Below are 17,420 nucleotides of genomic sequence, written 5' to 3'. Positions count from 1 at the left end.
GAACAACCTTAGGACAAGAATCCAAAGCAGAAGAGGAGGAGAGCAGGTGGCAGAACCACACGTCTCAAAGAATTCCAGTTACTGTACAATGTTCACTTCTTCAAGTGATGGTCCCTAGGTTTATTCCATTTGATGTGACCCTCAGGCAGTATTCTTTGGGGAGGAAGGATAAGGAACCCTGCTGTACCACAGCATCCTGCTGTGCAGAAGGATGCATCTGCTGTAGACACCTGTACCAAGACATATCTTCCAAATGTATGCACAGAGACCCACTTTGCACCTCTACAGATCTCCAAAAGAGGAACATCTCAAAGGGAAGTTGCTGATGCCAAGGCTGGTTAGATATACAGAGAGCGGAATTTCCAGTCTTCTTTGGTGGCATGGGGCTTTGGGTAGAAGACAGGTAAGTGGATGACCTGGTTCAGATGGAATTCCAAGATTACTTTCAGAATGAATCTAGGATGTAGCCTCAGGCAAACTTTATCCTTATGGGATACCATATAGGGAGAGTCTGCAATAAGGACCCCCAGTTCTCCTACTCTTCTGTCTGAAGTGATTGCAACCAGGAAGTCAACCTTCATAGATAGAGGGCTAAATAAACATGAGGCTAAAAGCTTGAATGGTGAATTTGTTAATGGAGGTAGGACTGGACTGAGGCCCCAGACTGGAATAAGTTTTAGCACTGGAGGAAAGATTCTGACAAGACCCTTCAGAAACCTTACTGTAGTCAGATGGGCCAAGACTGAATGGTTGTCCATTGGAGGATGGAAAGTGCACTCGTAAGGAACTGAGAGACAACCCTGACCTTTTCAGAGTGAGAGGAGGTAGTCCAGAATAGTAGAATCTCAGAACCCTTTGGGGGCAGCCAACGATTCTGATGCCATAGAGAGAATCTCCTTCATTTTGCTATATAGCACTTTTTCACAGAGTCTTTTCTGCTATTGCCAAGAATGGATTGTGCAGCTACTGAGCACAATCCCTCTAAGTTTGTCATCCATCCAAATACCAAGATGCCAGATGAAGAGATGCTGGGTTGGAATGGAAGATCTTGCCTTTGTCCTGGATCAGCAGTCTGAGATCTAGTATGGGCCTCCAGCCTCCTTTCTTCTTGGAGATGAAGAAATATCTTAAGTAAAATCATTTCCCCCCATGCTGGGGTGTACTGGCTCTATAGCTCTCATTTTTTGCAAGAAATGTACTTCCTGTCAGCAACAGGGAGAGGGTTTTGAGAGGGGGGATGGATTTGAACTCTGGTATATTTGGTGGTGGTGATTTCCATAACCCATTTGTCTGATGCTATATCGTGCCATGCTGAGGAAAAGCAAAGTAAATAGCTCTCAAAAGGAGTGGGAAAATCTGAGCCCAGACTTGGTGGGAGGACTGGTTTGCAACTCTGAAAGGTCGCAACAAAAGGACTGCTTAGTAGGAGGCTGCGGCTGGGTGGACAAAGAAGGAGGAATGTTCTGCTTTCAGTGCTGCACTCTTTGATGATTTCTTGGGGGCTCAGAAGCCCTCTAATGGTGAAGACTGGAGGAGTGGGCTGTTGTTGATGAGAAAACTGAGGCTTAGGATATTTTCTTTGTGGTTCTGGGATATCGATACCCAGAACTCAGAGTGTTGAGCTCAAGTCCTTGAGGTTATGTAACAAACATCTGTTTTCTCACTGAATGGATTATTCCCTTCGAAGGGCAGATCGTCCATGGTGGATCGGATTTCTTTGGCAAATCCAGAGGCCTGGAGCCATGAAGTCTGTTTCACAACTATAGATGTTGCCAGGGAGTGGGAGGCTGTATCTGGTGTATTACCAAAGTCTGGAAGGCAGAACTGGCTAACAATTTACCTTCCTCAATGGTTGCTCAGAACTGAAGTCTGCACCCCAGAGGCAGCTTGTTCACAAATTCAGAAAAGTTATTATAATTCATACAATCATACTTTTCCATTAAAGTCTAGTAGTTTGCTGTGTAGAACTGAAAACAGAAGTGAAGTTCTTTTCCCAAAGGGATCTAAATGTTTGGCCTCCTTGTCTATGGATGCAGATCTGGGTTAGTCTAGCTTGTTCCTTTCATTGACAGCCTACACTCACAACCCCCTAGAGCTCACTGAAACTCACACTAACAGTAGAAAAAAGAAATTGGAACAGGTAGAAATATTTACAATATTTACACTAGAAAACAAAGAATGCAAGCTAATACTGCAGACACTGGAGAAGTTTGGTCACAGGCGATAGAAAGGAACTGGAAAGGCTGTCAGTCCGCACCATCCCTTATGTCCTCAGTTCAGAGCACGAGTAGAAGGGAAAAGGCATAGACCAATGGACACTGCTAGTGAAAAGTCTTCCAGTCTCAGGTGCATAGAGTGCATGTGCACTTGATCAAATATGCATAGGGACCATCCTTTAAAGAAAAGTCTGGCCCTAGCTGTTTTTGAGATCTAATTCAATGGTTGGAGTTACTGCCTTATTCGAGTTGCTTTCAGGAATTACACCTGATCTGGCCCATTTAGTTACATTTGAACAGTCACATGGAGTTTTGTGTGGTTCCCATTGATTTGAATGTAAAAAATCACATTGCTAAACCCTATGCTCCACTGCAAAAATGTAGAATGTCTGGAAGTCTGAAAAAGTCAAAAATATGATTCTTTGTAACTTACCTCCACTCTGTATTGGCTTAAAACAGGCCGGATGTTGGCTGGAACTGGGTAGATCTGGCTTACATCAGGTGGATCCATTGGTGGAAGGCTCTCTGGACCAGAATCTGGAATCTGTAAAATGAAATAATCATAACTTTTTGTCACTGCTTTGTGAAATATAGTCTCAGGTCCCCCTGTAAGTTGTCCATCACATACAGCACTTTACAGCAACTAGGGCCATCATGCAGACAGAATACATGCTTGGCATTGTGAAGAAGACATGCCTTGGAATGCTCTCTGCTTTGCCATGAGGCCAAAGCTCTTCAAGGGAACAGGTCATTTTAAATTCAATAGACTGAATCATGGAATCATAGGACTGGAAGAGACCTTAAGAGGTCATCTAATGCAGTCCCTTGCACTCATGGCAGGACTAAGTATTATCTAGACCATCCCTGAGATGTGTTTGTCTAACCTGCTCATAAAAATCTCCAATGATGGAAATTCTACAACCTCCCTAGGCAATTTATTCCAGTGCTTAAGCACCCTGACAGTTAGAAAGTTTTTCCTAATGTCCAGCCTAAACCTCCCTTGCTGCAATTTAAGCCCATTGCTTCTTGTCCTATCTTCAGAGACTAAGAATAACAATTTTTCTCCTTCTTGTAACAACCTTTTACATATTTGAAAATTGTTATCACATCCCCTCTCAGTCTTCTCTTTTCCAGCCGAAACATAACAAATTTTTTCAATCTTCCCTCATAGGTCATGTTTTCTAGACCTTTAATCATTTTTGTTGCTCTTCTCTCAACTTTTTTCCAATCTGCTAATATATCTCAGAATGATGTGTACTTTTTTTGCAACATGTTACACTGTTGACTCACATTTAGCTTGTGGTCTACTATGACCCCCCCAGATCCCTTTCCGTAGTACTCCTTCCTAGGCAGTAATTTGCCATTCTGTGCGAGTTTAACTGATTGTTCCTTCCTAAGTGAAGTACTTTGCATTTGTCCTTATTGAATTTCATCCTATTTACTTCAGACCATTTTTCCAGTTTGTCCAGATCATTTTGAATTTTAATCCTATCCTCCAAAGCACTTGCAACCCTCCCCCCAACACACACACAGAGAGCTTAGTATCATCCACAAACTTTATAAGTGTATTCTCTATGCCATTATCTAAATCATTGATGAAGATATTGAACAGAACCAAAACCAGAACCGATCCCTGTGGGACCCCACTCGTTATGCCCTTCCGGCATAACTGTGAACCACTGAGAACTACTCTCTGGGAATGGTTTTCCAACCAGTTATGCACTCACCTTATGGTAGCTCCATCTAGGTTGTATTTCCCTAGCATAGGCACCTTTCCAAACGTGGCTCTATTGACCTGATAGACCACAACAAGCTGTTGTGTAGATACAGGCACACTCTAAGGAAGTAATTATATCTAATAAAAATCCTAAGTTACAGGCTTTCAAAAGACTTTAATAGCAAAATGGTAGCTATGATTCTCATTTAAAAATGCCACGTGAATTAAGGATGGGTGAAAGGAATCACACATTAAGCAAGCAGTACAAATATTAGTGCTTTTGAGCCAGCCAATATTTTGAACTATCAATTGAAAAATATCTAGTAGACAACATTATTTGACCTATTTCTGAAGGTGAGTGGGACTCTGCTAGTTCTGCCTGGCTTTGTTTCAACAGGGCATAGCACAGTTTGGAAGACTTGTCAAACTAGAGAGATGTGTCATCTATGTTTGTGAATACTCAGCTCCTGTCCCAAATTTCAAGACTGGGCCATCTCTCTGTACAGCAAAATCCTGCATGCAAATAGCCCATAGCACTGTGCGCTGTGTGCATGAGTGTATGTGTCTCTGAATTCAGTCTAGGAATGGAGAAGAGGCTGATTGCATCATAGTCTTATTTGGGGACTGGGAAAGGGAGGGTCATAATATTCATGTTATTCTGACTTTTGAATATCAACTGAATATCAGCTTAATCTCCAGCATCAGCCATGCTCTGGCTCTCCCATTTCCTTGAGCTGCCTTCCAAGGGAAAGCTCCCTGGCCTTTTATTCCCTCCATAATTTTCAGGAGCCAGTTGGTGCACTTCCCCACAATCTCTCTGCAGTAGATCAATGTTTGGTATACCTTTTCTTCCTCTGCTACTCCAGGCTGAGCCAAAGGGGCACTGATCTCTTCTACCAGAAACTCAATTTCTAACGCAGACAAAACTATGAATTTCTGTTTCACAGATTACCTCCTTTTGCTCAGGAAAGTGTGTTTGGCTTCATTATGAAACATAATACATAAAGAGGTGGCTATGGGACAGGATTAGAGAGGAAGGATCTGAAATGTCTTCTGGTTAACTATGGGCAAATTAAATTAGTTCAGATAGATGCGCCCTGGTGTGATAATGACCACACACAACTGAAAGGGTAAGGATTCTGGGAAATAGTAATAGTGATATAGTGTCTAGAGTGCTTTATAATTATTGCCACTTAAATGTTAAGGCTATGAGAGAGTCACCAGCGAACCTGTAAAGTTCACATCTTTTGTTTCTTTTAAATAGGAGTCATCTGTCTTCTATGTCCTGATATGTGCTGCTGTGTGGAAAGTTCATTTAGTATAAGCAAGAGGAGATATTTTCCTTACTGCCTTGTGGGTGCAGAAAACAGAAAGGTGTAAAACATCTCAGAGTGACAGCATTACACAGTAAGGTGATCATAATAATAATAAACTAAAACAGTAGCTCATATTTATATACAGAAGTGCATCTCATCCAAAGCAATCCCAAAGCACTTTATAAACTGAAAAGCAGGATCCTATCCCCATTCCTTCCCTAACGTGGTGAAACACAGCAGCTGTTTAATCACAAACACTGGGCTGAATATTCTCTATGCCATCATGAAACTCCATCAACTTCCAAGGAATTGCACTGGTATAACTAAGAGGAGATTTTGGTCCAGTGTCAGTGTGTCACAGTTTAGGATAGGAAGTGATGAATTACACCGTATTCAGCTGAAATTGCATGGGGAATTTTAGGAGTCAGAAGAAATATAATTACTAGAGGGTTAAAAATCTTTTCAGCAGAAGATGAAACTATTCAAAAACTGATTGTTTTCACCTTCTAACAAACTTTTTGTAAAAATTTTGTTACAAAGCTGGCCACATTTTTCTTTAAAAAAGAACTTTTTCCCTAGTGAAAATAAGCCCATTTTCAACCGGCGGTGGGCCCACTCAGAGTAAAAGCTGGCTGTGAGACTCTAAAGCCAACATTCAAAAGTTAACATTGGAATTTTTCTGTTTTTGATGTCCACATAGTCACTGAATCAAAACAAAATGTGATGAGTGAAATAAACTCAAATGGTGTAAATTTTAGTGTGACATTTCAGGGGGAACATTTCCAGACAATTCTAGTAATTACACAGATGGGAACCATTCCAAGATGTCCAGGCCAGCATTCCTAGCTCTCAATAAAGGTGCCCTGTGATCTTTAATCACTGCAAATGATCAAGACTAGCAAGTGAGATGATATCTATTGTTGAAACAACTTCTGTTGGTGAGAGAGACAAGCTTTCCAGCCACACAGTGCTCTTCTTCAGGTCTGGGAGAAGTAAATCACAGCTAAATGCAAGATGGAACATTTAGCTATGATTGTCCAGCATAAGTAGTTAGCACATATTGTAAAGGAACATTCCAGGTAGAGTGGCCCATTACCACCTCTGCAGTCATAAGACACAAAGAGGGGGTCAGTGGGTTACAGATTGTTGCAATAAATCATAAACCCAGTGTCTCTGTTCAGTCCAAGATTATTAGTGTCTAGAAGAGTCATGAATTTAAGCTCCCAGAACAGTCTTTTGAATGTGTTATGCATGTTTCCTGTGAGGATGAGGACTCATAGGTTATATACAGAATGATCACTCTGTGAAAAATGTTCACCCACAGGTGGTAGGATGCTTTTGTCTTTTTTCATTTCCCTATGTGAGTTCACTCCAGAGCACCATAATTGTCTGGTTTTACCCATATAATTGTTACTGAGGCATTCGATGCCCTGGGTGAGGCACATCACATGTTGTGATAGGCGAGTGTAGGATCCATGGATCTTGAAAGGTGTCTTGGGTGGGGGGGATCATTGTAGCAGTGGAGATAGGTGCACTGCATACCTATTAAGACTAGCAAGTGTCCACTATTAGTCATTGTTTCTCTAATCTCCTATTTCTCTAAGTGGCTCAACTGCTCTGTTATATTGAAATCAACTTTAACCCTTTTGCAGTGACCTAGAACTACAGCAGTAATTTCAAAAAGGGAGCTTCTCTCACACATATTGTTTTTTCAATTATAAAATAGCCTGAATTGAAACAAGCACCAGTTTGTAGATGGGAACTATCTAATGTGGTATGTGGCTGAACGGGTTATTGTCTCAGAAGTACAGAGCGAATTAGTGATTGTAGAGTTTCTTCTTACTGAGCATCATCAGGAATCCTTTATTTCTAGTATCAAACTGCCAGCACATCAGGCCTCTGAGAATGCTTTAGAGCCTCTCATATGTTTTCACACATTTTTCTTGAATGGTTCTTTAAAGCCCAGGCTCTTGAGCATTATCTGTGGTGAAAACAAGCATTCTTTATGATGTAATCACCAAGACAAACAATGAAGGGTCTGAGAATGCTGAATGCCAGCGCTGGGTCATTTTTACATTTATTTTCAGCTCTTTATTCAGGCCTTAGATATTTTCAGATCAGTCTGGTATGTTGTGCTGTTTCCCTTGGCCCAGGTAAAAGTGAAATAAAACAGAATGTTTGCTCTGTTCACTAGAAACATGGACTAGATTAAAAATTGAGAAAAATATCAATTATGGTGCTAGACTCTGTCCTTAATTACACCCCACTAAGGTGGTGCGTTCCCCTTCTTGGTGTTATTTAGGTTTAATTGGGGAAACAATTAGCCCCACATGCTTTCAAGTGCAATTTTATTCTGGCAGGTGATTATTAAAATGCCATCATGGGGGTCTGTGTGTTTTACATGTTATGTCTCACTGATTTCAGAACAAATTTGTTCAGTTAACAAGTAAAAAGAAGTTTCTTCTACCTGTCAGCCCTCAAAATTCTTCTTGGTATCTGAAAGTCAAGCTGTCTTACATCTTGTTTGTGCATTTGCAAAACCATGCCCGGATGTGAGAATTCAGCCCTGCAACTGGAAACTGGTTAACAATTCGGTTTATGTGCTACAGCCAGAACAAAACCCAGTTAACTGTCCCTTATACACATTGCCTCCATACTAGTAATAAGAGTAAGTAGTAGTAACAACTTATTAGTGTTGTTAAAGACATAGAACTCTGAACAGACTTAGGGAGCAGTAAGAAGGTGCCATTTTTACACAGTTACTTCCCAGAACAAAGCCACCTCATTATCTCTAGCTTGCCTGCGTATATATACTTGCCCCTGGAAATTTCCACTACATGCATCTGACGAAGTGAGTATTCACCCATGAAAGCTCATGCTCCAAAACGTCTGTTAGTCTATAAGGTGCCACAGGATTCATTGCTGCTTTTATACTTTACCTTGCAGTCAATAGCCTTGGAGCAGGGTAAAATCAGTGGAAACATGAGGCAAGCCAGGCTAGAGGATTCAGAGGGCCAGCGGCAGCGGAAGTAGGGGCAGTGTTTATTGCTCCAACTGCAGGATGAGCAGGAATGACAACTGCATCATGTTCTAGGCATATGAGATGTAAAGGAGAGTCTGCTCTGCAAGTCTGCTCTTTCCTGGGTGCAACTCCCACTGACTTTAACAAGGGATGCACCTGTATAAGTGAGGGCAAGACTGGGACCAATGCCATGCTGTCTCTTTGTACCCTAAATGCTTTTACAAGCCCCAAAGGTAAACGTTAATAGTCAAATGATTCTAGCTCACCTGCAGCAGCTCGAACGCAGCAAGAAGGTCTCCTCCAGACAGATTTCCACAATGCAGTGGGTGATAAGACAGTTTAGGTGGCTCGTATTTCTGATCGGCGAGTCTCACCACAGGGGCAGCTACTGTTGAGCCAATATAGTCTGATTTACCCTAGGTAAATAAGGATACATACATCAGGTTATTTTGTAAGTAGTCTAAACATAGCAGCAGCCTTAGGGACAGCTCCGCCCGCCCTCGATCCAAATGTGGAAAATGGGCTTTTAATATATATGACAAAACTACCCAGTGAGGTTCACAGCAAAATACAATGGATGGCAACTACTGAAATGAAGGAGGGTGAATTTCTTAAAACTCATCTGAAGTTTACCAATGCCTTGGTTTCACATTTTAGCAATTCTGAAGGCAGTATCCTAATAAGCAGTGAGATGGTGCTAGATTTCTATGGGCTGGAGGTAAATTTGGGTCTCTGGATATATATAAATACAATAATTACAACTGTGTACAAGTAAAAGGATGTTTCTACTGCAAATCCCTTTTTTGGATCTGAGGGTCAAGCTGGAACGACAAGACCACGAGATTACAAAGACGTAACTGAGGACTGGTTCTCAGACTATGTCCCATTACAATATTAATCTCCATTTTAAAGGGCCAGAAAATGATTTACATGGCCAGGAAAGCTACTTTCAAATGTCTGTTAAATGACATAGCTTTGATTTTTACATAGATAATACATTATACCACAACAATTCAGATTTTTTAATAAGAGGCAGTTCATCTTTACCACTGCATCGTCATCATACAGCTCAATGACAATCACTGGTGGGAATTCAGCAATTTCCTTCCCTTCACCATGGAGCACAAGGTTATTGAACAGCAGCATCTGATTCCATGTAGGGGATAACGTCTGAGAAATGATCTAGTGAAAAACAAACAGCATTTTAAGAAGGCTGGTGTGCTCCAGCAGAAAGTGGCTGCACCATGATGAAATCTTTTCAAGTGGCCTAAACTAAACTATTAAGAGAGAATGAAATACAAAATCAGCACAAGGCCTATTTTAAATGTCACTCACCTCTGCAGAGGTCCTGCATCAGAACCCATGCACCATGCAAGCCTCATTTAGTGCCCAGTCCAGCAAAGCACATAAAACGCATATGTGACTATGGTCCCATGGACTTCAACGAGGTTACTCATGTACCAAAAGTTATGTATGTGCTTAAATAGTTTGCTAGACTGGGGCTTTAAAACCCTAACATGGGCCTTCACAAGTGCATTGAAAGTCTTTCCCATGCAGATGAATACTGCCCATGTGCATTCTGAGCTGTAAAAGCTCCCCACTCTTTCCCTCCTTGCCTTACCGACTCTTCCTGCACAGATAACCAGATATATGACTTTATATCTTGCCATCCTTGTGCATGCAAAACTCATAATGCAGTCTGTGGGAAGACTGCCCGTTTGGAGACTGCAGGATCAGGCCCTGTATAGTTAAAGAAGGACTTTGCACAAAATGTATTCCACTTGTTCATTCTGTGAGGTAAACATTTTCCAAGTCATTTTTCTTCAAATACTAATGCCAGTAATAACTTGCAATGTTCTTACTGGATAAGGTAAGTTATTGATTAATTCACAACAAATCCGTATTTTTTAATTTTTCCTTTCAGTTTGCTGCTGCACTTCAGACATGCTGGGCTGTGCAAGGCACTTCCTCAAAGACAACAGTTTATTTGCTTTGGCAGGAAAAGTATCTACCAATGTTAAATGTTAAAGAAAAAAATATCCACTGCAAAATCTGACTCTCGTCATCTGCTGTTGTTCTGTTAAATGGAAATGTCTTCTTTCACTGTGGTTTATTGGAGCTTGGTGGACACCGTTCTAAAAACAACTCAAATGACTGCCTGCAGTATTTTATTCAGACACTATGTTACTTCAAATTTTTGTGTGTACAAAATGCTGTCATATGTGGGTCTGATTCTACTCTCAGGTATGCTACTTATACCAGGATCAACTCCATTGACATCCAGAGAGCTACAATGGGGGTAAACCAAGATTAACTCAATTGGTCATAACCATGAGGGTAAAATAGGCACAAATGAGAGCAGAATCAGGCCCTCTGACTCTAGAGAGCCACCTGGATAGAGAAAACTTTTCCTCCCCTATCCCCCAGAATCTGCTGCTATAGAAACTTCCTTCAGAGAGCCTGAAGGGGTTAAACATTATTTTTCTTAAAGCGTTATTACACTGTGAAAAGTGACTATAAAAATAGTTTGATTTGGGTTCCACATTTATTGATTCTCGATGATTTCTGTGTCAAATGTGCTCTGTTTACAAGTGAAATAGTGGGTTATTGAACTTCCACCCTTGAAAACTTAAGGTGGGCTCTGAGAGTCCAGCTGGGTTCTTCCCATGAATCTGTGTGAGTGAAAGTGAAATCCAACTCTCCCACCCAAGCCTGGGCCAGGTTGCAGGGTTAGGGTGACCAGGCATCCCGATAAAATTGGGACCGTCCCGATATTTAGGTGTTTGTCTCGCAAAGATTGGTAGGGATGCAATTTTTCCCGATATATTTTTTTTTTCTTCACCGGCGACCCCGCCCCCCATGTGTCCCGATACTTCCTTCCTCTCATCTGGTCACCCTATGCAGGGTTGCCATGCAGAACCCTCCCACCTTCCCCACTGGTAATAAATCAGCTGTCCCTTGTACTGGTTGCACAGCATACTGAAACCCCAGGATCTGGGTAGAAGCCCCTCTCTTGTCCCCAGGGAACTCCTGGCTCATTCCAAAATGCCTTTCATGCCAATCTCTATGGGGCTGGTCTGGAGGTCTCCAGTTCAAAGGCATCCCTAACGAGGCCTCTCAAAGAGCAACTATTTCTCAGGACTTAAGAAGTGCAGAAAGCTTCTGCACCAGGTATGCATTTTACCTGGGAATGCCTCTTTGAAACCATCCTTGTGCTTTACTAAACTCCATTCCAAAGGGCCAAACTGACTCATATGGCCACAGTAGCGCTTTGTGATTTTTTAAAAAGTGACTCAGCCTTGATATTTACACACACAAAAATAGTGGAGGGGATGCAGGATGCAGTGTCTGTCCCCTTGCCAGTGGAAATGGCCTAATCTTAAAGTCTAAAGAGGGGTAATTTCAGAGAGATACAACCCAGACAGCACTTGCTGTTTCGATCCAATAATCTCAGAGAATCTAACATCCAAAGGAGTCAAAACAGATTGGCACTAGTCTAACTGAAGTCGAAGGCAGCCTGCAGACCAATTACACTTGGGGTACGTCTACACTACAGGATTATTCTGATTTTACATAAACCGGTTTTGTAAAACAGATTGTATAAAGTCGAATGCACGCGGCCACACAAAGCACAATAATTCGGTGGTGTGTGTCCATGTACCGAGGCTAGCGTCGATTTCTGGAGCGTTGCACTGTGGGTAGCTATCCCGTAGCTATCCCATAGTTCCCGCAGTCTCCCCCGCCCATTGGAATTCTGGGTTGAGAGCCCAATGCATGATGGTGCAAAAACAGTGTCGCGGGTGATTCTGGGTAAATGTCGTCACTCATTCCTTCCTCCGGGAAAGCAACGGCAGACAATCATTTCACGCCCTTTTTCCCTGGATTGCCCTGGCAGATGCCATAGCACGGCAACCATGGAGCCCGTTTTGCCTTTTGTCACTGTCACCGTATGTATACTGGATGCCGCTAACAGAGGCGATACTGCAGCACTACACAGCAGCATTCATTTGCCTTTGCAAGGTAGCAGAGACGCTTACCAGTTGTTCTGTACCGTCTGCTGTGCCACTATAAATTGGTGATGAGATGATGGTTATCAGTCATTCTGTACCATCTGCTGCTGTCATGGGTGCCCCTGGCTGACCTTTGCTGAGGTCGGCTGGGGGCACAAAGACAAAAATGGGAATGACCCAGGAGATTATTCCCTCCCTTATGTTGTATCTAAAAATAGAATCAGTCCTGCCTAGAATATGAGGCAAGTGTACTAGAGAACCAGTGTATCAGAGAACCAGAGAGCACAGCCGCTCTGTGTCAGATCCCACAGAAATGATGAGCTGCATGCCATTCTAGGGGGTGTCCCTGCAACAACCCCACCCGTTGCTTCCCTCCTCCCCCAGCCCCTCTGGGCTACCATTGCAGGGTCCTCCCATTTGTGTGATGAAGTAATAAAGAATGCATGAATAAGAAACACTGACTTTTTAGTGAGATAAAATGAGGGGGAGGCAGCCTCCAGCAGCTATGATAGTCCAGGCAGGACATTAAATGGTGTGGGGGAGAGGAGCCCAGCATTCCACTGCTATGATAGTCCAGGCAGTACAGAATCTTTTCTTTAGACATGAAAGGGGGGGGGGCTGATGGAACTCAGCCCCCAGTTGCTATGATGAGGACGGTTACCAGCCATTCTGTACCATCTACTGGGACTGACCAGGAGTCATTCCTATTTTTACCCAGGCACCCCCAGCCAACCTCACCTGAGGCCAGCCAGGAGCACTCACGGGCTGATGATGACGATGGACAGCAGTCATATTGTACCATCTGCCGGAGGGGAGGGGGGGGAGGGAAGAGGATGCTGCTGTTCATTGCCCCAGCACCATGTCTACCAGCAGCATGCAGTAGACATACGGTGACATTGAAAAAAGTCAAGAAACTATTTTTTCCCCTTTTCTTTCACCGGGGGGTGGGAGTGAGGTGGGTAGAGGGACTAAATTGACGAGATATACCCTGAACCAATCCAGACAATGTGTTTGACCCTACAGGCATTGGAAGCTCAGCCAAGAATGCAAATGCTTTTTGGAGCCTGCGGGGACTGTGGGATAGCTGGAGTCCTCAGTCCCCTCTCCCTTTCTCCATGAGCATCCATTTGATTCTTTGGCTTTCCGTTACGCTCGTCACACAGCACTGTGCTGTCGACTCTGTATCATAGTCTGGAGATTTTTTTCAAATGCTTTGGCATTTCGTCTTCTGTAATGGAGCTCTGATAGAACAGATTTGTCTCCCCATATAGCGATCAGATCCAGTATCTCCCGTACAGTCCATGCTAGAGCTCTTTTTGGATTTGGGACTGCATCGCCACCCGTGCTGATCAGAACTCCACTCTGGGCAAACAGGAAATGCAATTCAAAAGTTCGTGGGGCTTTTCCTGTCTACCTGGCCAGTGCATCCGAGTTCAGATTGCTTTCCAGAGCGGTCACAGTGGTGCACTGTTGGATACCACCCGGAGGCCAAAACCGTTGATTTGCGGCCACACTATCCCTAATCCGATATGGTGATACCAATTTCAGCGCTACTCCTCTCGTCAGGGAGGAGTACAGAAACCGGTTTAAAGAGCCCTTTATATCAATGTAAAGGGCCTCGTTGTGTGGACGGATGCAGCGTTAAATCGGTTTAACGCTGCTAAAATCGTTATAAACTCGTAGTGTAGACCAGGCCTTGGAGAGCAGATACAAGGCTGCATCTAGTGACTCACTCTACATATGCTATGCTATCAAAGCAACTGTCTCTGATCGTATATTTGTTAATTTAATCACACCAAGAGCTAGAATGGCAGTGGTGTTTCTCTTTAATGACAAGCACATCTTCAAAACAGATAGCTGTGCTAGGACTTCTGATTTCAACCACACTTGGTATTCACATGGCTGGATATTAGTGCTATGATATAATATACACTATGACTGGCACTAAGATACCACAAATCAGTAACCACTGGTTTTAATAATACACTAGTCCTTTACATTTCTGGAGCTCCTTCCATCTAAGGATCTCAAAGTGCTTTACAAAGCAATGAATTAAGCCTCACAACACCTCAGTATGGTAGTTAAGTAGTTTTTCATTAAGCATTATCCTCATTTTACAGAAAGGGAAACTGAAACATCTAATATTGGCCATTGAGAGTGAAAGAAGACTGCACTACATGGACCACTGAGCTGATCTGGTAAGGTAACCCCTGATTGCCTTTGAAGAACCAAAATGTTTTTCCATTTTCATCACTTTAATGAGACATCTCAGTTCCTTATTTACCTAAGGAGAAGGAAGACTTTGCAACTTACCTTGGTGGTCTGGCAGTGCGAAACAAATGTTACTTTGGCAAAGGGATCAGAAAGTCCAGAACTGTCTGCTGCAATCAGCCCCCTGGCCTGATACATGTGGGCTCTTAACTGGAAGAAGTGCTGAGCTGTGTCAGGACAATGAATACAATGTTATCAGTTTTGGGGAAATGATGCCATGAATACATGGGAAGAGGACCACCCACAAATTCCCAAACCTTGAGCCTCACAGCGCTCCAATGAGATAGGAAAGTGTGATCACCATTTTGAAGATGGAGTATCTGAGGGGCAGAAAGATTAAATTCACACAAAATCAGTGTCAGAGCCAGGGTTGTAACCCTGCTCTGCTAATTTCCAATCTTTTCTTTCATCACTTGACCATACTGTCTCCCTATGTATATTTATCATCTAGTACAAATTCGAGCATGTAAGTTTTTATCAAAAGATCTAGTGGAAGACTCCTCATTTGGGACATTTAAAATAAGGAGCACAAACAGTGCAACATGTGCTAGGGCAACAATCTTGCACTGAGAGGGATATGGAGGGAAGGGCATAATGTAGTGGGTCTTTTCCATCTCTAATGTCTATGATTCCATGAGCACAGGGCCGCCCAGAGGATTCAGAGGGCCTGGGGCAAAGTAATTTCAGGGGCCCCTTCCATAAAAAAAAATTGCAATACTATATTCTCATGGGGGTCTCTGCAGGGCCTGGCGCAAATTTCCCCACTTGCTCCCTTCCCCTCCCCCCACGGGAAGCCCTGGGAAAAATAAACCTTCCGCATCTCAGCACAAACCCAGTTTTGAGAAAACTTCTTTACAAGGTATCACTGGTTCTCAGCATCAGCTAGTGCTAAAAGGCACTAAAGCTCATTAAAAGGGTTGGACAAATATTTTCCGTCAAAACTTTTTGGATCAAAAACTAGGGGTTTTTAAAAAGCAGAAAAAATTCACGGACAGTGTCTGCTTTCCTTCAAAATTTGTTGTGGTTTTTTTAATTGAAAAGCTGAAATCAGTCTGCCAAAACCTGAATATGGTTTGGGGTTTCAGCAGTGTGTGGCCAAATATCTGCTGCTTGCTGTGTTTGATTGTTTAAAGAAACAATAAAATTCTGCTTAAAAAAAAATCCAGAACTTTTGAACCACCTCAGCTTGTGACCAAATGCCTGAGCCCATCCAGTCAGAGATTTTTCCAGGTTTCTAATACTCTTCTGGCTTCCTTGACTCATATTTGTCCCCATAACTTTGGGTTCATTTAGGTTAGAACATAAGAACAGCCATACTGGGTCAAATCAAAGGTCCTTCCAGCCCAGTATGCTGTCTACCTACACTGGCCAATGCCAAGTGCCCCAGAGAGAGTGAACCTAACAGGTAATAATCAAATGATCTCTTTCCTGCCATCCATCCCCACCTTCTGGCAAACAAAGGCTAGGGACACCATTCCTTACTCATCCTGGCTAATAGCCATTAATGGACATAACTTCCATGCATTTATCTGTTTCCTAGAGACTGGCTCCCTGGGGTCCCTCACAAACTGGAGACGGTTACTGTGGGTTTGTCTTTAGTATAGCTTATGTACATACTCCACGAACGGAGCATGTGAGCTTGTTCCAGAATCTGGGATGAGCCTATGTTATGAAAACGGAAATGCTCAAAATAGCACATGCATGTGAATGGACACAGAGTGCTAAAATTAAATTAACCCAGAAGTTCTCAAACTGGGGATCGAGACCCTTCAGGGGGTCACGAGGTTATTGCTGGGGGTCGCGAGCTGTCAGCCTCCACTTCAAACCCCACTTTGCCTCCAGCATTTATAATAGTGTTAAATATATAAAAAAGTGTTTTCAATTTATAAGAGGGAGAGGGGTCGCACTCAGAGGTTTGCTATGTGAAAGCGGTCACCAGGACAAAAGTTTGAGAACCACTGAATTAACCCCTCTTAAGTGTCAGGGAATGCAGGGGAGGGGGTTCTCCCTTGGTAGGGTTGGGAAGGAGCTAGGTGGTATAGGATATTGCTCTTCTCATGTGATCCCTCCCCCCTGTGGCAAATTTTAAATGAGTCTACCCTCCCCTGACATGAATCTCCCTATGGCACTGAAATTAAATATAGACTATAATTTGGCATTTGACAAGTGAAAGGGATGGTAGCCCTAACGGAAAACCTAACAGCTTGGCTCTTCTGAAAGCCTCAAACTGCTGAATGAGCTTTAGGGTAGGGAAGGCTGTGCCTCCCAGACAGCCTGGCCCTGCCCTCTATCCGACCCCCATCCACTTCCTGCCCCCCAACTGCCCGCCCCCTTCAGAATCCCCAACCCATCATGTTCCTTGCCCCCTCTCTGTCCCCCAGAGACCCCACCCCCACCCCGGGACCCCCCCCCGCTCCCTGTCCCCTGACTGCCCTGACCCCTATCCACTCCCCCTTTGAGTCCTGACAGACCCCCGGAATGCCCACGATCCAACCCCCACGTTCCCTGTCGCCTGACCACCCCCTCCAACCTCTGCCCCCTTCCTGTCCCCGGGACTCCCTGCCACCTGGCCCCTTACCCCTGGCTCCTCCCTCACCCAGAGCCTCAGCTCATCCAGGACCATCCCTGGACAGCTGCAGTGTGGCTCCGGCAGGGCTCCTGAGCGCCTATCCGCTCAGAGTTGCGTGGTAAGGGGGTGGGGCTGCTAGCTCCAGGCTGAGGGAGAGAGCTCAGGCCCTGTTGGAGCTTGCAGCCCCGCCCCAATCATGTGGCTTTGAGCAGGGCGGAGCTCAGGAGCCCCGCTGGATCCATGCTGCAGCGCTGTTCAGGGATGCTCCTGGATGCGCTGAGGCTCTGGGTGAGGGGCAG

General features: G+C 43.7%; 1 protein-coding gene across 2 annotated transcripts in view; it reads right to left on the bottom strand.

Annotated features, from left to right (window-relative positions):
• Positions 1-17,420, bottom strand: part of FER1L6 (fer-1 like family member 6) — a 140,628-nt gene that overhangs the window by 39,066 nt on the left and 84,142 nt on the right. For both annotated transcript variants that reach the window (XM_050940492.1, XM_050940491.1), the window contains exons 20-23: positions 14,595-14,719; positions 9,319-9,453; positions 8,538-8,687; positions 2,650-2,760 (exon numbers count right to left, since the gene is read on the bottom strand). In XM_050940492.1, coding sequence (XP_050796449.1) covers positions 2,650-2,760; positions 8,538-8,687; positions 9,319-9,453; positions 14,595-14,719 — 521 coding nt within the window. The remainder of the gene's footprint in view (positions 1-2,649; positions 2,761-8,537; positions 8,688-9,318; positions 9,454-14,594; positions 14,720-17,420) is intronic.

This window comes from Gopherus flavomarginatus, chromosome 2 (assembly GCF_025201925.1).
Source record: "Gopherus flavomarginatus isolate rGopFla2 chromosome 2, rGopFla2.mat.asm, whole genome shotgun sequence".
NCBI classification, from domain to species: domain Eukaryota; kingdom Metazoa; phylum Chordata; order Testudines; family Testudinidae; genus Gopherus; species Gopherus flavomarginatus.
The sequence above is the reverse complement of the archived record's forward strand: the minus strand, read 5'-3'. Positions and strand labels throughout refer to the sequence as shown.